Source organism: Pyxicephalus adspersus, chromosome Z (genome assembly GCF_032062135.1).
Source record: "Pyxicephalus adspersus chromosome Z, UCB_Pads_2.0, whole genome shotgun sequence".
NCBI lineage: Eukaryota > Metazoa > Chordata > Amphibia > Anura > Pyxicephalidae > Pyxicephalus > Pyxicephalus adspersus.
The window spans coordinates 86,976,515-86,995,492 of NC_092871.1; the positions used below are offsets into that span (position 1 = coordinate 86,976,515).

Consider the following 18,978-nt stretch of genomic DNA (forward strand, 5'->3'; position numbering starts at 1 on the left):
GTATGGAGAAATATTGCTTTAGTTGAAGCTTTCAACACAACATTACCATCAAACATCTCCATGTAGCCAAATAATCAGAGCAAAGAATTCAGACAATTCCATTAGCTCCATTGGACAACCACTGACAACTTCAGCCTGCAGCAATACAGAGGACAACAGAGACCCCCAACTGTAATTAGCAAAGTAAATGAGAGGCAGAGAAAAGCTTCTAAAATACCATTGTGTCCTGGAATTCACAAACATCAATGCATCCCATTCACTGGACGCTGATTGTTCCCAAATCTCCTGACAATGCAGCCAGAACCAGAGATGTGTGAAAAGATTTCTAATGTGAAACTTCAGGAAGAAAAAATACAAAGTAATTATAATGAAAAGAAATATAAATACAAAGAAAGAAATGAAACTGCAAAGAAAGTGAAGCATCTGCATCTTTTCCTGATTCCTCTATATAGACAGAATTGTGGGGTCACCATCACTAGAGGGGTCACCAGCAGGAGGAAGGAGGTCCTGATTCCTCTATATAGACAGAATTGTGGGGTCACCATCACTAGAGGGGTCACCAGCAGGAGGAAGGAGGTCCTGATTCCTCTATATAGAGCAGGAGGAAGGAGGTCCTGATTCCTCTATATAGATAGAATTGTGGGGTCACCATCACTAGAGGGGTCACCAGCAGGAGGAAGGTGGTCCTGATTCCCCTATATAGATAGAATTGTGGGGTCACCATCACTAGAGGGGTCACCAGCAGGAGGAAGGTGGTCCTGATTCCCCTATATAGAAAGAATTGAGGAGTCACCAGCGGGAGGATGTGGATTGAACACTAAGTGAAACTTAACATTATTAAATAATCCAACACCCTGTGAAAGCCAGTTGTATTTGGGGGGCAGGGCCCGGTATTTTTATCCTGAGTGGGCAAAGTGAAAGAGTCCTTTGAAACCAACTAATGGCTGAAGATGAAGTGAATGGGCCACATCTTTCCCAGAATACCCCATATTTTTATTCATGCCCCACAGGGTCCCTTTACTCCCTGTCGATTAATATAGAACATCTAAGAGTGGCCGCTCATTGCTTCCATTCTCATGAACTTTCAAAACATAAATGATATAAAACAACATAGCAGGGCCATCTGTGAACTCTGATATTCCCCAAATTCCTGATCTTTGATCTTCCTCTATGAGGTGATAACCACATCACTGCGGTTGCTATAATTAAATGTGAAAAATAACTTTACTGACTTTCACTTCTTCTCCACAAAGTTCCCCATGAAGAAACAAACACATCCTGTGTATGACATTCTCCATCACATTGTAAAAGGAGGATTTTATAAAAAAAAATACACAATATGGAGAGAACACAAAACGATCAGGTTTATAAAGATATCAGAATATCATAATTGGGTTTATTATATTGAAGAGATTTCATGAAAATCAGCTTCATAAGTTCTATTTCCTTCTGCATATTTTGTATCATTTCCTTAATTCCCTTAAAAAGATATTATTAGAATGACGGCAGCTTCCACATGAAAGTCTCGGGGGAACACAACAAAAAGTCACTTGTTGCAATTTTCTATTTAAACATGAATTAAATAAAATAAATACATTATACATTATACATTAAATAAAATATTACATTTAATGTAATGCCACCAAATCCACCAAATCTGCCCAATAAGACCAGAAAACCACCCAAAGAACTCTACCGCCACCTGCTGCTTTAATGACAGAATGCCCCAATAAATGACTGCTCTGTTAATTAAAAAACTATTGTCTGAAATAATCTTTGTTTTTACTTTTGTTCCTGTTTTGCTCCATAACTGTGATGCTGAATCCCTACAACCACTGTGGTCTACATCTCCTTGTGTCTCCTCACTTTAATGGGTATCACAGTAGACTTTGTTTTTATATAAAGATCAATGTTTATTTACAGCATGTCAGTACAGGTTTATAAAAAACAACTTATATGATATCATAATGTTGCCTTTGCCCAGGACCATATTGGCCAACACCCTGGCATAAGAACAAACCACATTTATCAGTAGTCCTCATACCCCCCATTCTCTGCCCTACCACCACCATTGCATTGGTGTTCAGCCCTAACCCTAGGATAATAGTGGTGCTTACCCCATGTTTCTGACATCGCCCTCCTCCTAACAAGAGCTTGTATGTTCAGACCTGGCCCAACGCATAGAATTATGCTAGGAGATGACCAGATCTTCTATACCCCAGGAGCACCAGGTATTTGGCAGCACCTACAATGGAACTTTGTTGCAAAGAGGGTGTAAAAGCAACTCCAAGAGTTCTTTGAGTAAAAAGCAAAACTCAGAGGCAATGGGACTTTGGGTGTTTATGGTTGTGGGGATAGCAATATTCTGGTTGGGCTGTGTTCCTTGGCCAAGGCTTCTTTGTGGAATATCAGAATTCAAACATGACGATGGAACCAAACATGAGACCAAACATTAATAACTCATACTAAGATTATAAGAACAAACAGCCAAAATATATTAAGGACCATACATCCCTCCTTCAGGGCCACAACAAGAAGTATAAGATACACTATTGATATAAGGATCTCAGGTCTGAAAGATTTTGCAATCCTAATTTAGGTTTTTGGATTTACTTTGGACTCTTCCATAACTTGCTCTGGCCCTCTACCTGTTTTTTTTTTTGCATTCTAGAACTAAAGGGAAAGCAATTCCGGTATGAATAGCAAGGGATGATAGTACAATAGGTTTTATTGATTTATTAGAAACCAGACCAAGTGATAGAGGAGTCCAAAGTAACATAAAAACTTCTGTTCTGTTCTATAATATTGAATGAGCAAGATCAGAGATGGCCACACCATGGACATATAGATTTCAAGTCCTACTATTAAAGTTCTTTGGACTCTTCCATCACTTGGCTTAGTCTTCTATTTGTGTCTTTTCATTCTAAAACATCTATAGGAGCACATTTCAGATATGAACCAAAATGGATGATAGTACAGTATGTCTAGAATATTTAGATAACTATTATTGATTTATTAGATGCCAGACCAAGTGATGAAAGATTAAAAAGTAACTTTAATATCCCATATTAGGATCATAACAAATCATCCGACACATATCAGCGCCCTTCACATCATTGTATCAGGGCCTTTCATCAGGGTTACAATATAAAAGATATAAGACCGGGATACCTAAACCATGAAAATCCATAGCTCCGGTCCCTCTATTACTTTGAATTGCCTCATCACTTGGTTTGGTCCTCTCTTTGCATTCTATAACTTGTATACAAGCCCTGAATGTCTAAATATTTAAAAACAATTGAAATTAGACTCTCTATATTATTAAACCTGAAATCAGCAGAGATTGGATGTCAGATGACTTATTGCCATTATTGACCTCAATTCCATGTTCTGATTACACAAAAACAACAGTAAGAATCTCTCTAGTTGCGGCTCATTTGTGTATTTGTGATTTGCAGTTTTTATAAAAATATTAAAATCATTGATATATATGATATATAAATATATTAAAACCCCTACGATTTTCCTTTCGGTGTTGTGTGAAGTCACAGCTATAAAACCAGTGATGATAAAGATGATGATTTGGATGATTTAGTGAATGGAAATGTATTGGGCAGGTCACCGGGGGTCTGAAATTCTAAGATTATGGACCCCTGATCCCGGGTCATAGTATTATGATATTGTCTCTTCATTCTTGGTATTTATAGTATTTTCTATGTTATTTCTGCAAAGTCCACATTGGACAAACATTGGTCACCAACATCCCCCCAAACAGCCATCATGAATCTCCAATGTACACCAGACTACATCCATATCCCTCGGCAGATCCGTAAAGTCTTAAAAGGGCCCGAGGTCACAAAATTTGCAGATCGGCGTTCTCTCCCAGTCCGTATTTCGTCTTGTGTTCATGGAACAGTTTGAGCAGAGAACATTTGTACATGTTGTGATACAGATCCACGATCTCTGGGCTGGGGTCTTTTATCTGGGGGACTGTCACCGGCTCCCCCACTGCAGAAAAACATAAAAAAAAAAATATTTTTTTTTTAACAATCTACAGAAAAATTTAAATCCAATTGATCAAAATTGTCCGTCAGGCACTCGAGGTGATACCAGGGTCACATGACCAGACACAAGTGTACAAAGTCATCTCCCCACCAATGTTCACACAACACAACAAAGGATCAGAGATGCCGATAAAGGTAACACAGAGAGAGGAATATTATTTTTTTTAATCACCCCTTTTGGTCTCACCCCTGTACGCCCCCTATAGGCAGGAGCATTTTTCACACCACCAGTCTGATAACTTAGCAATAACTTTATCATTACATGAGATATCAGATCAATCAGATATTTAGTATCCTCCTACTGTGTGTTACTTCCCCATCTCCTAGATTGTAAGCTCTTCGGGGAGGGTCCTCTCCTCCCCCTGTGTCACTGTCTGTATAATTTAACACATGAAAAGCATATTAGAGGGTGAAATTTTGCCAAATTTACTGATTTTTGCTGAAATTAATGGTCAATAAAAGTAGACATTCTCTCCACTGGACCTAATGTAAGCATTCTTCCCACTGACCACCAATGAAGGGGCATTTTTTCCATTGACCCCTAAAGAATTGGTTTTAGCAGGGGCTCCCCAAGACCACAATTTTTTTTCGCTGTGGGATTTACAGCCTGCTGCTGGTGGTAATAACATTCCTATTATATGGTTACATTGGGTTTTATGGGGATCAAAATCAGAATCGCCCAACCACACACTTCTCTCACATCACAATAATATATTTCCTGTGTATTGTGTATGGGTGTGATAGGTAGAACCTCATTACTATACAAGAAACATAAACCCTGCACCCACTTGGCCATTGCGGCACAGCTGGATCTGAAATGCGGGTCAGACCTGGATCACTGCTGTAGAAGTAAGCTAGATTGTAAGCTCTTTGGGGCAGGGTCTTTTCTTTCTCCAGTGTCACTATTTGTCTTTTGGATCCTCTCTTTCTCCAGTGTCATTTGTCTATTTGTCATGTGACTTTTTGTCATTTGCATCTCCTATTTAATGTACTGCGCTGTGTAATATGTTGGCGCTATATAAATACTGTTCATTATTATTTTTATTATTATTTATTATTAATAATAATAATAATAATAATTAATAATATTACTTCTCAGGTGTTACTGTAAATTAAATGAAAAATTATATTGTAAAATTTGTTGCATACAAAATACCTTATTAAATATTTTTTTCACTTTCTCAGCTTGCTTTTAGTGATAGCATATACACAGTAAGTGAATCCTTTTTCATTCTCAGCACTTTGCAATGTTTTGTGGCAGAGTAACCTTTACAGCCTGTATGTCACACAGGAACAACCAGCTGTCATTCTTACAGCTGGGAATTGGCGGTGAGTGCAGGGGGGGGGGGGCAGTAAGGTAGAAGAACACAACGTACGACACCCCTCTACATTTCATTTAGAGAAACTTTAACAAATTGGGGATACATGACACACCCAATAAATGTGACTGAAGGAGGGGTGCTTCAGTCACATTTATTAGCTGTGTGTTGTATCCCCAATTTGTTAAAGTTTATCTAAATCGAATCTTAATCCTAAGGACCCCTTTTTATTGCTGACTGATTTACCCTTCAATTTGGTGACCCCTCTGACTGAACATGATGGGGAAACTTACCGACGGTTGTTATTGGCCGTGAGTAGGGGATGAAGCCCTTGGAGTCCGGTGCGGTGAACCCTCGGCCGTAGAAGAAGCACGGAGCAAAACCAAAAAGTTTCTGGAATTTGTTCTGAGCTAAGCGCAGGATACTACCCTCCGAGAATTGAACCTGCTGATACAAGTCCGTCTCACCGAAGGAGAAGGAGGGGACCAGGTCGGCCCTGTGGGAAATCAGAGGTCAGTACACACAGATGTATTATAGAGCTGGGGTGTCACAGAACTCTTCCAGAAGAGCTGATTGCCCCTCATACACATTAATATGGAGTGGCCCCCCCAACATTTCAAATATTAGGGGGTGCCCTTATGCCCCAAAAGTGTGTTTGTGGGAATTTGTGGAGGTCTTCTACTTCCCTGCTGGAGAGGGAGAATAATAAAACCAGAAATCATTGTAAGATACAAGTTATAATATCAGTATCACTGACCCATACTCCAATGCCAATCGCACAAAGCCTCGTCTTCTACTCAGGATCAACTTTGTCACACCTGGTTGGCAGGATAGGGACTCAGCAGCGCCACCTATGACAATAACCACAGCATTGCCACGCCCCTTCTGGGACAGAGTATAGCCAATTGCCTTCTGATTCACCGGGCACAGTCCTGGGGGGAAAGAAAGGGATAACATCACATTATACGCAGTCCGGTATAACACAAAGATACCCCCAGACAATGATCTCCTTCAAGGAGGCCCATATTGAAAATTTTCTGCACCCCCAATGCATAGAGAACAGCAATCCTGGTGCAGGTTTCCAAAATCACTCTGTTCTCCCCTCCTATCAGCATGCTCTTTGTCAACACATGTATCCAAAGCTCCTCTGATTGGCTCTCAGTGCTGGTCCTCCCTCTCCCAGTCTGATCCCTGCCATTCCTATATTTTAGGTCTTTATTTTTAGTGATTGGAGCCTCTATATATCTGTACAATCTCAGATGTGTTGTCACTAATGACTGAATGAAAATAAATAGTGTTGTCACCCACCTCCACTCATCATATATTCCCGCAGGATGGGCATCCGGAAGTTCCCTGCAAGTGTGGCCAAATGGGGCCGAATTCCAGGGAATTTCTGAGAGAAGCCGGTGGATTCGGTCACAAAGTTACAAAATGCTCCAATGCAGAGAATTCCGTGCGGATGAGAGCCAATGATGTAATTCCGGCCCGGAGGGAGGTTGTGGGTTTTCACGAGCTGCAGGGACGGGATGAAAAGATAAATGTGAAGGTGCAAAGATCAATTTAATAAATAAATCCCTAGTGATCCTGCCATTAGGCTCTTTGTTCTGGTACTTCCTGTTATAAAGTGTTACAATGCTTTATCCCCATCTCCCAATCGCCTTCATGTGTTATTACATTCGCCCCCTAGTGTTGACTACAAGCAAGCGCTCATTACCCTGCTATGGCTCACCATTGTGCAGTAATGGACAGGTGGCACTGGCGCCCTCCTCCTCTAACATGGTGGCATTACCACTGACCACAGATAAAAAATATGGATTGTGAGCCTGATACCTGTATAGGGAAGTAATCCCGAAAATGCTTCCAGATAGACCAATTCCGCACCCACTCACTGCGCCGACCCCCTTCAAATAAAAAAAAAAGGAGTTGAAAAAATCAATATTTAACATTATTACGTGATTGGACATTAATTCGTTAATGTACAATCCAGCAGGTGAGAACAGGGGGCGGGGCTTGAGATCAGACTACAGGTGAGATTAGAGAACCATTCCCCCAATCCAGCCAATAATGATTGTGCTGAGAAAAGTGTGTGGACCAGATAGATTGTTACCTGCTTCAGGTGTTTCCCAGTCCAGCAGAAGCCAGCTCAGATAAGCAGCAGATATAAGCCACAGGTATGTGAAGAAGAGGTAAGTGAAGATCATCAGGAACACCAAACCTGAAAAGAAAATGAGGATAAATATTAAAACGAGAGGGAAACTCCATCTATGAGCAAGTGGAAGCTGCTGCTAATATTTCACAAATTCTGATGATCCTTTTTGGCTCCAGAGAATATTTATGAACATTTACAACACGTTTACGCGGATCACACCTCACTTCCTCAGGGCTCTCAGGATTAGAATGATACCAGTAATCAATGTGACCCGGAATTTACAGAATTATTTCTAGGCAATGGTGATATCATCCATTGGTTGGGGGGCTGTCTTCAGCTGGGGCACCGTGGTGCCAGTCCCTGATGGGAGCCACCATTGGTGACTTCAACTCTTTTCCCAGCTTTCATCTCATTGGTGATCTGCAACACCTCCCAATCTGAACTACATGGTCCAAGCAACATCCCCTGACGTCAATGTCACCCATGGGCGCTGCTGCCTATCCCTGCAGTCCCCAGATGTATTTGGTCTGGAGACGAAGAAGTAGTCACCCTCATCCTTTCTGTTACCTTATCTAGTTGCAGCCAATCCCAACCAGAACAAGTTCGGGGTAATGTAGGGGTGCTGAAGATTGCCCCAGGAATGTGCCGGAGCCTAGAAGTTACATTTACTTGCTCTACAGAGTCTTTGGATTTCAGTATTTATATTTGAATTGCTGGGTTTCATTACAATATTGCTGGTTCTGTGTGCAGGACACCTATCAAGGACCAATGAGGCTCCATACCTAGGGCATTACCCCCAAAATAGACCCCATTCCCTGGAATGTCCACTTGTTGCCTCAAGATGGTCTCTCGACACTCAGCTTACTAGCTGAATAAATAATCTCAGATTAGTTTCTATCTGCTGATTAGTCAATTCATGTATAACCATTGGTTAATTTAAGTAAATTCTTAACCTAATCACCCCCCTGTATATAAAGGGAGGGGGTTACACAATTTATTATGTATTGCCTTCCCCAGCCATAGGAAGTAAAACCAATATTATATTTTGGAATAACTTCATCCACATTAACCAATCCTTAACAATGGAGACCCCCATTCAATAGACGTTTGTCCTAATTTGTAATTTTATATATTTTCTATATTTATTCAATCTTGGACAAAACTTTTCCAGATTGTATAAAGCAGCCTTTCTCAAACTTTTTACCCCTGAGTTACCCTTGAATTATTTTTCAGGTCTTCAGTTAAAACTACTGAAACCCATTAGAGGGTCAGTTGGAAAAAGCATGTAAATTGGTGGGACATGAAAAAATGCCCCCTACAATGGGGGTGGAATAAAACTTTTACACATCTAAAGATATCATTAAAGTCATTCAGCTGCTTCTACAGAAGGGTGCTGGCGACGGGGGCATCATCAAATCAAGGGGTCTTACAGAGTTCAAGGAACCCCTAGAAGGGACCCTGAATAATAATAATAATGGTGTAGACTCTATAGTAACCCTTCTTAATCTTTCCACCCCTGGCAAACCCCTAAAGTAGTTTTTAGGTCTAAGGGAACACCTACAAAAAAATAAGGTCATTGAAAGGTCGATGAGGGTTAAAGGAACCCCTTGCAACCTCTGGAGGAACCCTGGATGAGAATGGTGTAGACTCCATAGTAACTTTTCTCAACATTCTAACCCATAGGAAATCTTTGAAAAATATTTTTCAGGTCACCGGGCACTCCCTCCTAAACCATTGTTAGAGGGTAATAAAAGCTGCTAAATTGTAGATCAGTGGAAATAATGTCCCCTACATTGGCTTTATAGACACCTAAAAACATCATCAGTCATAAAGCTGGCTTTACTAAGTGTCGTCCCAAAAACTATGCCGGCATCATTAAATGGGGGGTCAGTCAAGCAACCCCTTGCAACCTATGGATGAACCCTGGGTGAGAATGGTGTAGACTCTATAGCAGCCTTTCTCAACCTTCTAACCCCTGAGGAATCCTTAAAGTAATGTTACAGTTTTAGTGAACTCCTACTGAAACCAATATGTTGGAGGGTCAGTGGGTAAAAAAGCCTGTTAAATATGTGGTCCTGGAAACCATCCCCCCTAAAGTGTAGTATGAATAACCCCTTCATAGACACCTAAAGACATCATTGAAGTCATCCAGCTATCTCTACCAAATGGAGTCGACCCCAGAACTGGCATGCCACCCAGAACCCAGGCATCATCAAATAGGTTTGTCGAACCCCTAGCAACCCCTGGAGGAACCCTGTGTGAGAATGGTGTAGACTCTATAGTAGCCTTTCTCAACCTCTTGAGGAACCTTGAAACCATTTTCAGGTCTCCTGGAACCCCTCCTAAACCATTATTGGGGGGTCAATGGGAAATAAAGTCTTCTAAATTGGAGGCGAGTGGAAAGTATGCCCCCTACAGCTGAGGTAGAATACCCCCTTTATAGACAATTCAGAACATCATTGGAGTCATGCAGCTAGCTCTACCAAGTGGTGGCAACTTTGCAGGTCAATCAGCTTGAAATTTGAGGAACCCCTAGCAACCTCTGAAGGATTCTTGGGGTTCCATGGAACCCTGGCTGGTGCAGAATTCAAAGTGATGGCTGCTCTGAAGACTCACCCATCAGCAGGAAGGTGAATATCCATTGTACTATTACCAGGAGCTGCATACATGACCGAAGGTGCTCCTGAGGTGGTGTAGCTGCGGCACAGATGGACTGCAGGGCAGATCGCAATGTGAGCCGGCTTCCTGAAACACATAATGATAGTGATTACATATTGTTATCAATCAACACCTGCACTCCATGTATTTGCACCTGGAATGTGACATTGTAGTGCAGGGTTATAATCCCTGCCAGATTGTCTTTGCCCATTGGGCAGAATTGTCTTATTTTAGGGTGACAACACTTACATGCATGCAAATCTGGGTACCCATGGTGCAGTTTGCTGCTCCAAGTTGCATAGCAGGCTGCATTGTTTTTTTGATGCATCTCAGCAAACACACAGCAAATTAATACATTATTTTTTTTCCAGGCTCCATAAATCTCAGCACCAGGACCACCATCCTTGGTCACCACACTGGTCCACCAAGGTAGCCCTGGGAACGCCGACTGCCCAAGAGCGCCCCCATCCCACCAAATATTCATAACCTCCACCTGTGCAATAATAAACTGCTGACATGGCACAACTTCAGAAAAGCTCACAAACATGAAATCTGACTTCTAATTGATATACCGTAATAATCAATATTAGACTACGGAGCGATCTCTAGTGTTCCTTCAGAGATCTTTCCTTTCCTATATTGAATCTTACAGCATTGTAGCAATTGGTTGGATATGAAGTATAAGAATGTAGATACATTGATACTTACCGCCCAGGTCTCGGGAATACGCTGCAATAATGGTTTTCATGGCTTCGCTATTTTTTTCCTGCCACTATTAGAAGGGTCATAAAGTCTATTTGTGGAAGACACCACTTCCGAGATAAAGCGGAGGCGAAGCAGCACCTGGACTATTTGTCACTGGAGCAAATCATCGGCGTCAAAGTCAGAGCAATGTATATGTTAAAGAACGTCTGTCCTCGACCGCAACAAAACAGGGAGTGATCCAGCGGGTGACATAAACACCTTGTGTATATCACCCCGTGCACTGTACGATGGAACATTCTGTGTTATGAAACCATTCTCTGCCCTTGGTCCAGCGTTGGGATCCAGTCCAAAACAAACTCAGCTCCTTATCAGTGTCCCTGAGGATGAACAACAGACGAGTCAACTCAAAGCCTTTTAATATTCAACTGCCGATGGTTTGTGTCATAGGTTACAGTGTAATGTTGGCCGAACCGTCGCTGGGTTCTGTGAGTGGAATATGTCAGAAAACAAGAATTACATCACCTGGACAATAATATTACAGCTGACACCCATGGATCGGTGTTAGTTATGTGCACTGAACGAGGATTGTGATCATTCTGTATATGGAGATTGTGATTTATATTGAAGGTTTACATAACCGGGTATTGTGTGTATGGCTTCTGGAAGAGGGACCAGTGGTGCCAAATTTTGGCAAAAACTACTTTGCTCATAAAGTTGCTTGGGCAAAGTTGGGGAGATCTAAGTTTATAAAGATTGTTTAAAGGATTCCCAGGATTGGCAGGTGAAGTGATCATAATGACAATCTGGGTTAAATGACCCCTGACTGGGGGGGGGTATAAATCATGCCGACTTTCTGACAGGTGATCACTTTGGTGATCTGGTTATAATGATCCCTAATGTTGGGGGATATATAAGGCAGAAATTGTTGGAATGTTGACAAAGGCCAAATTGTGATGGCTGGAAGATGGGTCAGGACATCTCCAAAGCACCTCCAGGTTTTGTGAGATGTTCCCAGTATGCATTAGTTAGTGCTAAAAAAAAAAAGGCCTCAATGAAAGGACAAAAGGTCAGCCATCTTGGAGGTTATCCCATCCGACCCTACAGAAGAGCTCTTGTAGCACGACTTGCTGACATACTTAATCCCGGCCATGATAGGAAGTCAGGTCAGCCATGATAGCCAAAAGATACGGAGAGAATTGAAGCTTGCTGTGGCCATGTAGTTATATCAGAGTGCTCATGCTGACCCCTTTCCACTGTTGAAAGTACTTACAATCAATTCATGAGTGTCAGAACTGGACCTATTTTGGTCATTTGGATGCCAAGGTGTGTGTAAAAAAATGGCAGTAGGGTGCACTATGGGAAGAGGGGGCAGCCGGGGCAGGCTGGTGCATTATGGGAAGAGTGGTCAGGGGGGGTAGCAGGGTGCAAACTGGGAAGAGGAGCAGCAGGGTGCATTATGGGAAGAGTTGCCAGTGGGGGCAGCAGGGTGCAATATGGGAAGAGGGGCAACAGGGTGCATTATGGGAAGAGGTGCCAATGGGGGCAGCAGGGTGCATTTTGGGAGGGAAGGTGGTGGCAGCAGGGTGCATTATGGGAAGAGATGCCAGTGGGGGCAGCAGGGTGCATTATGGGAAGAGGTGGCAGTGGGGGCAGCAGGGTGCATTTTGGGAGGGAAGGGGGGGCAGTAGGGTGCATAACAGGAAGAGTCTTGGATAGCACAGGACAGCTTCAGAGGTCTTGTGGGGTCACAAAGGGAACCTACATAACATTACGCCAGGAGAAGGGGGAGGGTTATAATGAGTGATCTGTGTATCTGAATAATTTGATTATGACAAATGTAAACATGAAAGGAGTTTAGATGAAAATTGTGTCACAATGTTTCTGGGCAGTGGTTTTTGGCAGGAGGAATAAATTGTAAATAAACAACGGACCACACACTGAAAAACAGAGAAATCCAAATCCAAATGCTCAAAATGATCTGATGTGCTGAGAAAGTCAGATAAATATTAATCAGGCATGAAAAAACTGTTGAACCAATTTACCCCCTATTGACCCTAATCAACTATTAGTTAATTAACCGATTATTTTTTATGTTTGCAGCAATGCAAAATGGGACAAAATATTAAAAAAAAATTAAATACAATTGAATATTTTTGGACCCTTGATGTTTTGATATACAGTCCCTGGCCACTTTATTAGGTACACCTGTTGCTCATCCAATAATCTGATAGGCCAATCACAGGGCAATACATTTCGACATGTAGACATTGTGAGGACAATCTGTTGAGATTTATACTGATCATAAGTATGTGTAAGGAAGGTGAATTCAGTGACTTTGGATGTGGCATGGACAATTTGGACAAACGTTGTCTGGTCTGATGTCTCCATTTCTGTTGGAGCATTTAAATGGTGGGATCAGAATTTCCATTAAATCTTGGATCCATCCTGCCTGGTATCACCAGTTCAGGCTGGGGGTGGTGTAATGGTGGGGGGATTTTGGCACACTTTGGGGCCCTGCACCACCTTGGTATTGTTGCTGGCTATGTCCATTCATGGCTGCAGTGTCCCCATCATCTACTTCCTGCAGGATAACGCGGTGTGTCACAGAGCTCAAATCTTTTCAGATTGACAATGAGGTCACTAGACTTTAATGGCCCCCACAGTCCCCAGATCTGTTGTGGACGGGAGATTCCCATCATGGAGGAGCAGCTGACAAATCTGCAGCCACTGTGTGATATTATCATATCAATATAAAGAAAATCCCTGAGGAATGATTCCTGGGGCCATGTTGTATCTGTGTCATGAAGAATAATGGCAGCAAAAGGGGGTCCAACCCGGTCCTGGCATGGTGTACCTAATAAAGTGTCCGTTCCCTGTACAGCCATGTCACATTTCCTAGTAGGAGTTCTGCTTTAGGAAATAAACCCTGGCCTTGTCTAATCATTGCTCCTGTTGGCACATCCCCAGCTATGGTTCCGGGGACAGTCGGAGCCGCCTTATGTACATTCAGTGATATACAGTATTACATTGAGGGATGAAAAATGCTCCAACCCACTGAACTCAAAGTTCATCCCTGACCCAGACAGCCCAATCAATATTTTCTCAAATTTCATCACTCGGTCAATACGTCTGTGACCCCATAAAGTGTCAGACCTTGATCGCCGATGTACATCCACCTTGTGTAACCCTTTCAGCAAATCACCTATGAAGCAGACACACCATGTGACCAATAGGTTGTGCACCCCCCCCCCCCCAATGATGGAGTTCAGGTGTCCCCAGTGAGGGATCCTGGTAATCCCCCATCATACATTATAGACCATTGGGCTCTTCCAGCCTTGGGGTCACAGTTGCTGTGATGTGTTCATGAAGCGTCCTGCAGACCCCTCCCACCCTCCATATATTCCCCCAGACAATAAGACTCGGTACAAACGTGCGGCCATTATCCTTTATAGACATTTATTTAACAAAAATTCCCAACATTAAAAGATTTAAAATAAATATAAGCCAAAGTTGTAATTTGCTGTGATTGTGGGGAGGGGCATATGATGGGCAGGGGAGGGGCAATCTACCAATAGCACACAAGGTAAAGGCACGCACAATATTTCTATCTATGGCATGACTCCACCCACTGGAGAATGATGTCCAATCATGCTCCAGTCTCAGCGGCACTCCCCCATTTATACAAATGACAGCCCCACCCACATCAGCCCATGTTCTTGCGGTTTCCGTATCCCCGCGGGTGCGTTTCTTTCCAGTCATCCCAGTTTCGGGCCTTTTGGAGGGCCTCGGGGTCGTCTACCTCCTCCTTGCGCTCACGTTCAGCCGCCTCGGCGTCCTCGTCTGCAGAGAGGAAAAAAAAATTTGAATCAGAAAATAAAATGCATCGGAACCCAAGTAACCAACAACGCTACTGCAGATGTTGCCGACATTTCAGAAAGTTTTTGAATGACCAGAGAACAGTTGTAGCTCCAATTTTCTGTCCCCACTGGGGTATTACCATACCAGGGACCCAACATCACCAGGACAGAGGGGGATGGGAAACCCAAAAAATGTAAAGCTCCTTCACAAGCAGCCCCTCCCCCCATACTAACTGCTCCCATAGAGAATAAAAACCCTCCTAACTGCCCCTTTTTACCCACCTACATTCTGAGGTCATGTGACCAGTCCAGTAAAGCCCTCTTCTTCAGTGTAAAAGCAGCCAGGTTCTTTTGTTGGGTGTCCATGTCCCTGCCTGCATAACACGGGACTTCCTATTGGCTACCAAGGCCTGGGGTCCTCAGGGCCAGAAAAGAATGGATACAGTGCAATGTAATAGGGACTCCTCGCACCCAGAAATGGGGACTCATGGAGTGGATTATACCCACAATGCAAGGTAAAATAAAGGGTGGGGGGATGGGTTTTATTTTTACCCAGAAATGGGCTTTATCAGCCCCCAAAAAGAAAATAGGTCATTTGATCATAGGGGGCCCCCTGTGTTCCAATGACATCAGGGGATTCCCCCTCATTGGTCAGGAGGTCAGCGGGGTTCCCCCCCTCTGCAGGTTAGGATTCCATCTCTGGGATTTTCACCCACTTTAGGCTTTGCTGACCCCAATTATTTCCCCCGGGTACAAATAATAGCATTGTATGTACCGGCCCCCGACGTACCTGTGGGTTTGCTGTGCACGCCCTGGTCTGGGAGGACCCCTTTAGTGCGATGGTTCTCATACCAATCATCTACCGTCATAGTGGGAAGACTGGGGTAACCGGCGCCAAACACCCTGCGGGTAAAAATACAGAGGGGGCATCACAGGGGCACGACACACCGAATATCACAGACAAACCATCGGCAACATCATCACCGTACTTTGCCTGAACAGCATCGCGCGTCAGAATGAACGGCTTCATCGGCGGCCGGGCGTGTTGTTTTGGCTGGGGTAACTCTTTACCCTACAGGGGGTAAAAAGGGGAAAATGTTATTAAATCACAGAAGAGGTGGTAAATTATTTACCCTGCTATTGGTTGATGTGTAGTGGGAGGGGCCTGTATGACACGCCCCCACGGATCCATCTCTCACCTTCTTGATCATCTCCCGTGCCCTCACCATGGGCAGCTCCTGGTCAATGCTCTCCACCTCCTCCAGGGCAATGTACACCCAATGCCGCAGCTGCAGGAGGTAAAATTCTCTGATCTGCTCCTCATCCGCAGTGCCGGCCTTCACTGCCTCCTTCATGGCGGACAGCTTACCCTCCAGATTCTTCTTCTGCTTGTACCTTCACCAGGGGGACAAGAAATGGCACCGAGATATAGGGGCTGTATGCAGGTTCTCTTCATTACATTTTTATGGTCAGTGAATTATTGAGCCAATAGAAATCTGGCTCCTTCGGACTACAGAACACCTCCTCCTCTATATATCACGGGGGAGGGGTTCTGTAGTAAGAGCTCCCCCCAGCAGTGGGGGCCAGGTGTCACTTACCTCTCGATTTTGGCTTGCCTCTGCACTGCCATGGCGGTCAGACCGGGCGCGGTTTGTGTGATGCATATTTGCCCCTCTTGCTCCGCCCCTTCTCCCTGATTGGCGGGAAGGTTAAAGCTGGACACTTTGTAGCGGTGACACCTCTTCAGGAAGTCCATGAAATAGGCGCGCGCGGCCTCCAGGTGCTGCAATCGCTTGCTCATGTTGGTCTGTTTGAGGGTCAGTGCCCCGAGGAGAGCCGGGAGGAGCAGAAATCGCAGATCGGTCGAGGAAATCTCATCCAGGTCCTCGTTGGAGCTGTAACGGGAAAGAGATGAGCGGGGTCCAAATATACACATACACGGGGGGGCCCCAATATACACATACACAGGGGGGCCCCAATATACACATACACAGGGGGGCCCCAATAAAAAACACACACACTAGGGGACCCCTATATACACACACACACACACGGGGGGGACCTATTTACACACAGGGGGTCACTCTGGCACGCCGCGCACACACAGGGGGGTCACTCTGGCACGCCGCGCACACACAGGGGGGTCACTCTGGCACGCCGCGCACACACAGGGGGGTCACTCTGGCACGCCATACACACAGGGGGTCACTTTAGCACGCCGTACACACAAAATGTAAACATTGCACACTAACGTTATGCTAAAGTGGCCCTTGGGTTAAGCTATCACTTCAGAACGCCTTACATGCACTCTCCACTTAATTAGAACTTTGACATTAGAAATATGCAGAAAGCACAGGGAATGTGTGAGGTGACCCCGCACGCCACCATTACCTGAACAAATCCAGCTGGGTCACCATCCGTGTGGCCTGCTCCAACATCCCCAGGCCTTTCTTCACTCTGTCCTGTGCCTCCCGGGTCCCCAGGGGCTCGGAGGTCGCCTCGGTCTCCTCCAGGGTCAGCCATCCCTTCTCCAGCAGCTCGGACAATTTAGGAAGCTCAGCATCCGCCTCCGCCGCCATTGCTATAGAACATGTTTTGATCCGTCGCCTCTCCGTAGCCAGGAAGTCACGTGCGTCGGTCGCCATCTTGTGTGTGGCAGATGTGTCGCTAAGACGTCGTAGCCATCTTGGAGGTGGCAGAGTTCAGTTTGGGATTGGTTAATTGCGCTGAGTGGTCACCAGAGGGAGCCAGAGAGGCGGAGGTGGGAGAAGAATGAGGGGCGAAATATAAAATAATTACCGTAAATATAAATAGTAATTTAAATATAAAATATAAATAGTTTTATCTCTGATTATTTCTGCTGAATGTGTCCAGGAGAACATTCTGATTACTGAAAACTGGTGTTTTGTTATTTTTGTGCTTGAGCTGGACCCCATTCAGTTCCATTTGTGGTAAGCTTGGTCCAGCCCCCGCCCCCAAGGGAGTTTGGTTGGGGCCCCACTCATTTACTTTTGTAGTAGCTTGGCCGCCGAGTTCGCCCATTCAGGTTTATAGCAGGCAGCTTGGTCTGGGGTCTGTCCATTTATTTCTATAATTTTATTTGGCCAAGACCTCACACATTTATTTCCAAAGGTGGCAGCTTGACCGGGACCCCATCAATTCACTTCTGAGGGCCGGCCTTTGCTTATTGAACTGTATTGTGCACAGCTTGGTCTGGATGCTGCCTTTTTGGTCCGGCCCCTGCTTGTTATTTTCTATGGTGGACAGTTTGGCCAGGGGCCCGTCTATTCACTCCTGTGATAATCTAATTCGGACCCCACTTATTTATATTATGGCAGCCAGTTTGACCTGGACCTCTTCCATTCACTTCTTTGGTATCTTGGTCTGTCTCCGTCTATTGTACCCTATGGTGGACAGCTCGGCCTGGACACAGCTCTTTTACTTTCATAGTGGACAGAGTGATCTGGACCCATTAATTCTATGGGCGTGGCATGGTCTGGGCCTTACTTATTCATTTCTGTGGTAGCTTGGCCAAGACCTCACCCATTCACTTCTATAGCAGACAGCTTGCCCTGTGCCCCGTCTATTCATTTCTGTGATAGCCTAGTCTGGCCCCAGGTTATTTACTTCTATGGACAGCTTGGCCCAGACCCCGTCTATTTACTTCCAAAGGGGTCTGATTCGCCTGGAATCCATGCATTCACTTCTGTGGTAAAATATTTATATCCTAGATATAGCTAGCCATACACGTTATCAATATGAATATATTACTCCATTTATTGGTTTGGGTGCCAAAGCCTTATTGTCCAAAAATTGGACTGATATTTATTGAAAGGGGACAGAGAAGGAAAAACTGCCTTCTTTTCTTCTCTTTCCCCTGGTAGCTTGGTCCGGTCTCTGCTTTTATGGTGGGCAATATGGTCTGGACCCCATCCATTCACCTCTATAGTAGCTTGGTCCGGCCCCTGCTTTTATGGTGGGCAGTATGGTCAGGACCTGGCATATTCACTGTCATGGAGTCTGTTTGGTCTGACCCCCCACCATTCGGATCTGGTGACAACCCCACCCCTGTATGTTATGAAGATGATATATAAACACCCTATAGGACAATGTCAGTGCACTGGGTTATCATTCATCCTACATAGCACTTTGTATCACACCACCCCAGCTAAGCTTGGTGCATTGGGATATGGCACATGGAGTTGCCCATTTAAGTGACAAATCCA

General features: G+C 44.2%; 2 protein-coding genes across 2 annotated transcripts; both read right to left on the reverse strand.

The window, feature by feature from the left end:
• Positions 1–1,888: 1,888 nt before the first annotated feature.
• Positions 1,889–11,478, reverse strand: LOC140343559 (diacylglycerol O-acyltransferase 2-like). Its single transcript, XM_072430260.1, has 8 exons — positions 10,899–11,478; positions 10,149–10,277; positions 7,491–7,598; positions 7,214–7,284; positions 6,692–6,896; positions 6,141–6,315; positions 5,677–5,879; positions 1,889–4,008 (listed from the first exon to the last, which is right to left on the reverse strand). The coding sequence occupies exons 1-8, from the start codon at positions 10,936–10,938 to the stop codon at positions 3,854–3,856; spliced, it is 1,086 nt and encodes a 361-aa protein (XP_072286361.1). The 5' UTR covers positions 10,939–11,478; the 3' UTR covers positions 1,889–3,853.
• Positions 11,479–14,330: 2,852 nt separating this feature from the next.
• On the reverse strand, positions 14,331–17,372 carry IGBP1 (immunoglobulin binding protein 1). Its single transcript, XM_072430442.1, has 6 exons — positions 17,144–17,372; positions 16,351–16,647; positions 15,952–16,147; positions 15,742–15,824; positions 15,543–15,655; positions 14,331–14,735 (listed from the first exon to the last, which is right to left on the reverse strand). The coding sequence occupies exons 1-6, from the start codon at positions 17,329–17,331 to the stop codon at positions 14,599–14,601; spliced, it is 1,014 nt and encodes a 337-aa protein (XP_072286543.1). The 5' UTR covers positions 17,332–17,372; the 3' UTR covers positions 14,331–14,598.
• Between the last annotated feature and the right edge of the window lie 1,606 nt (positions 17,373–18,978).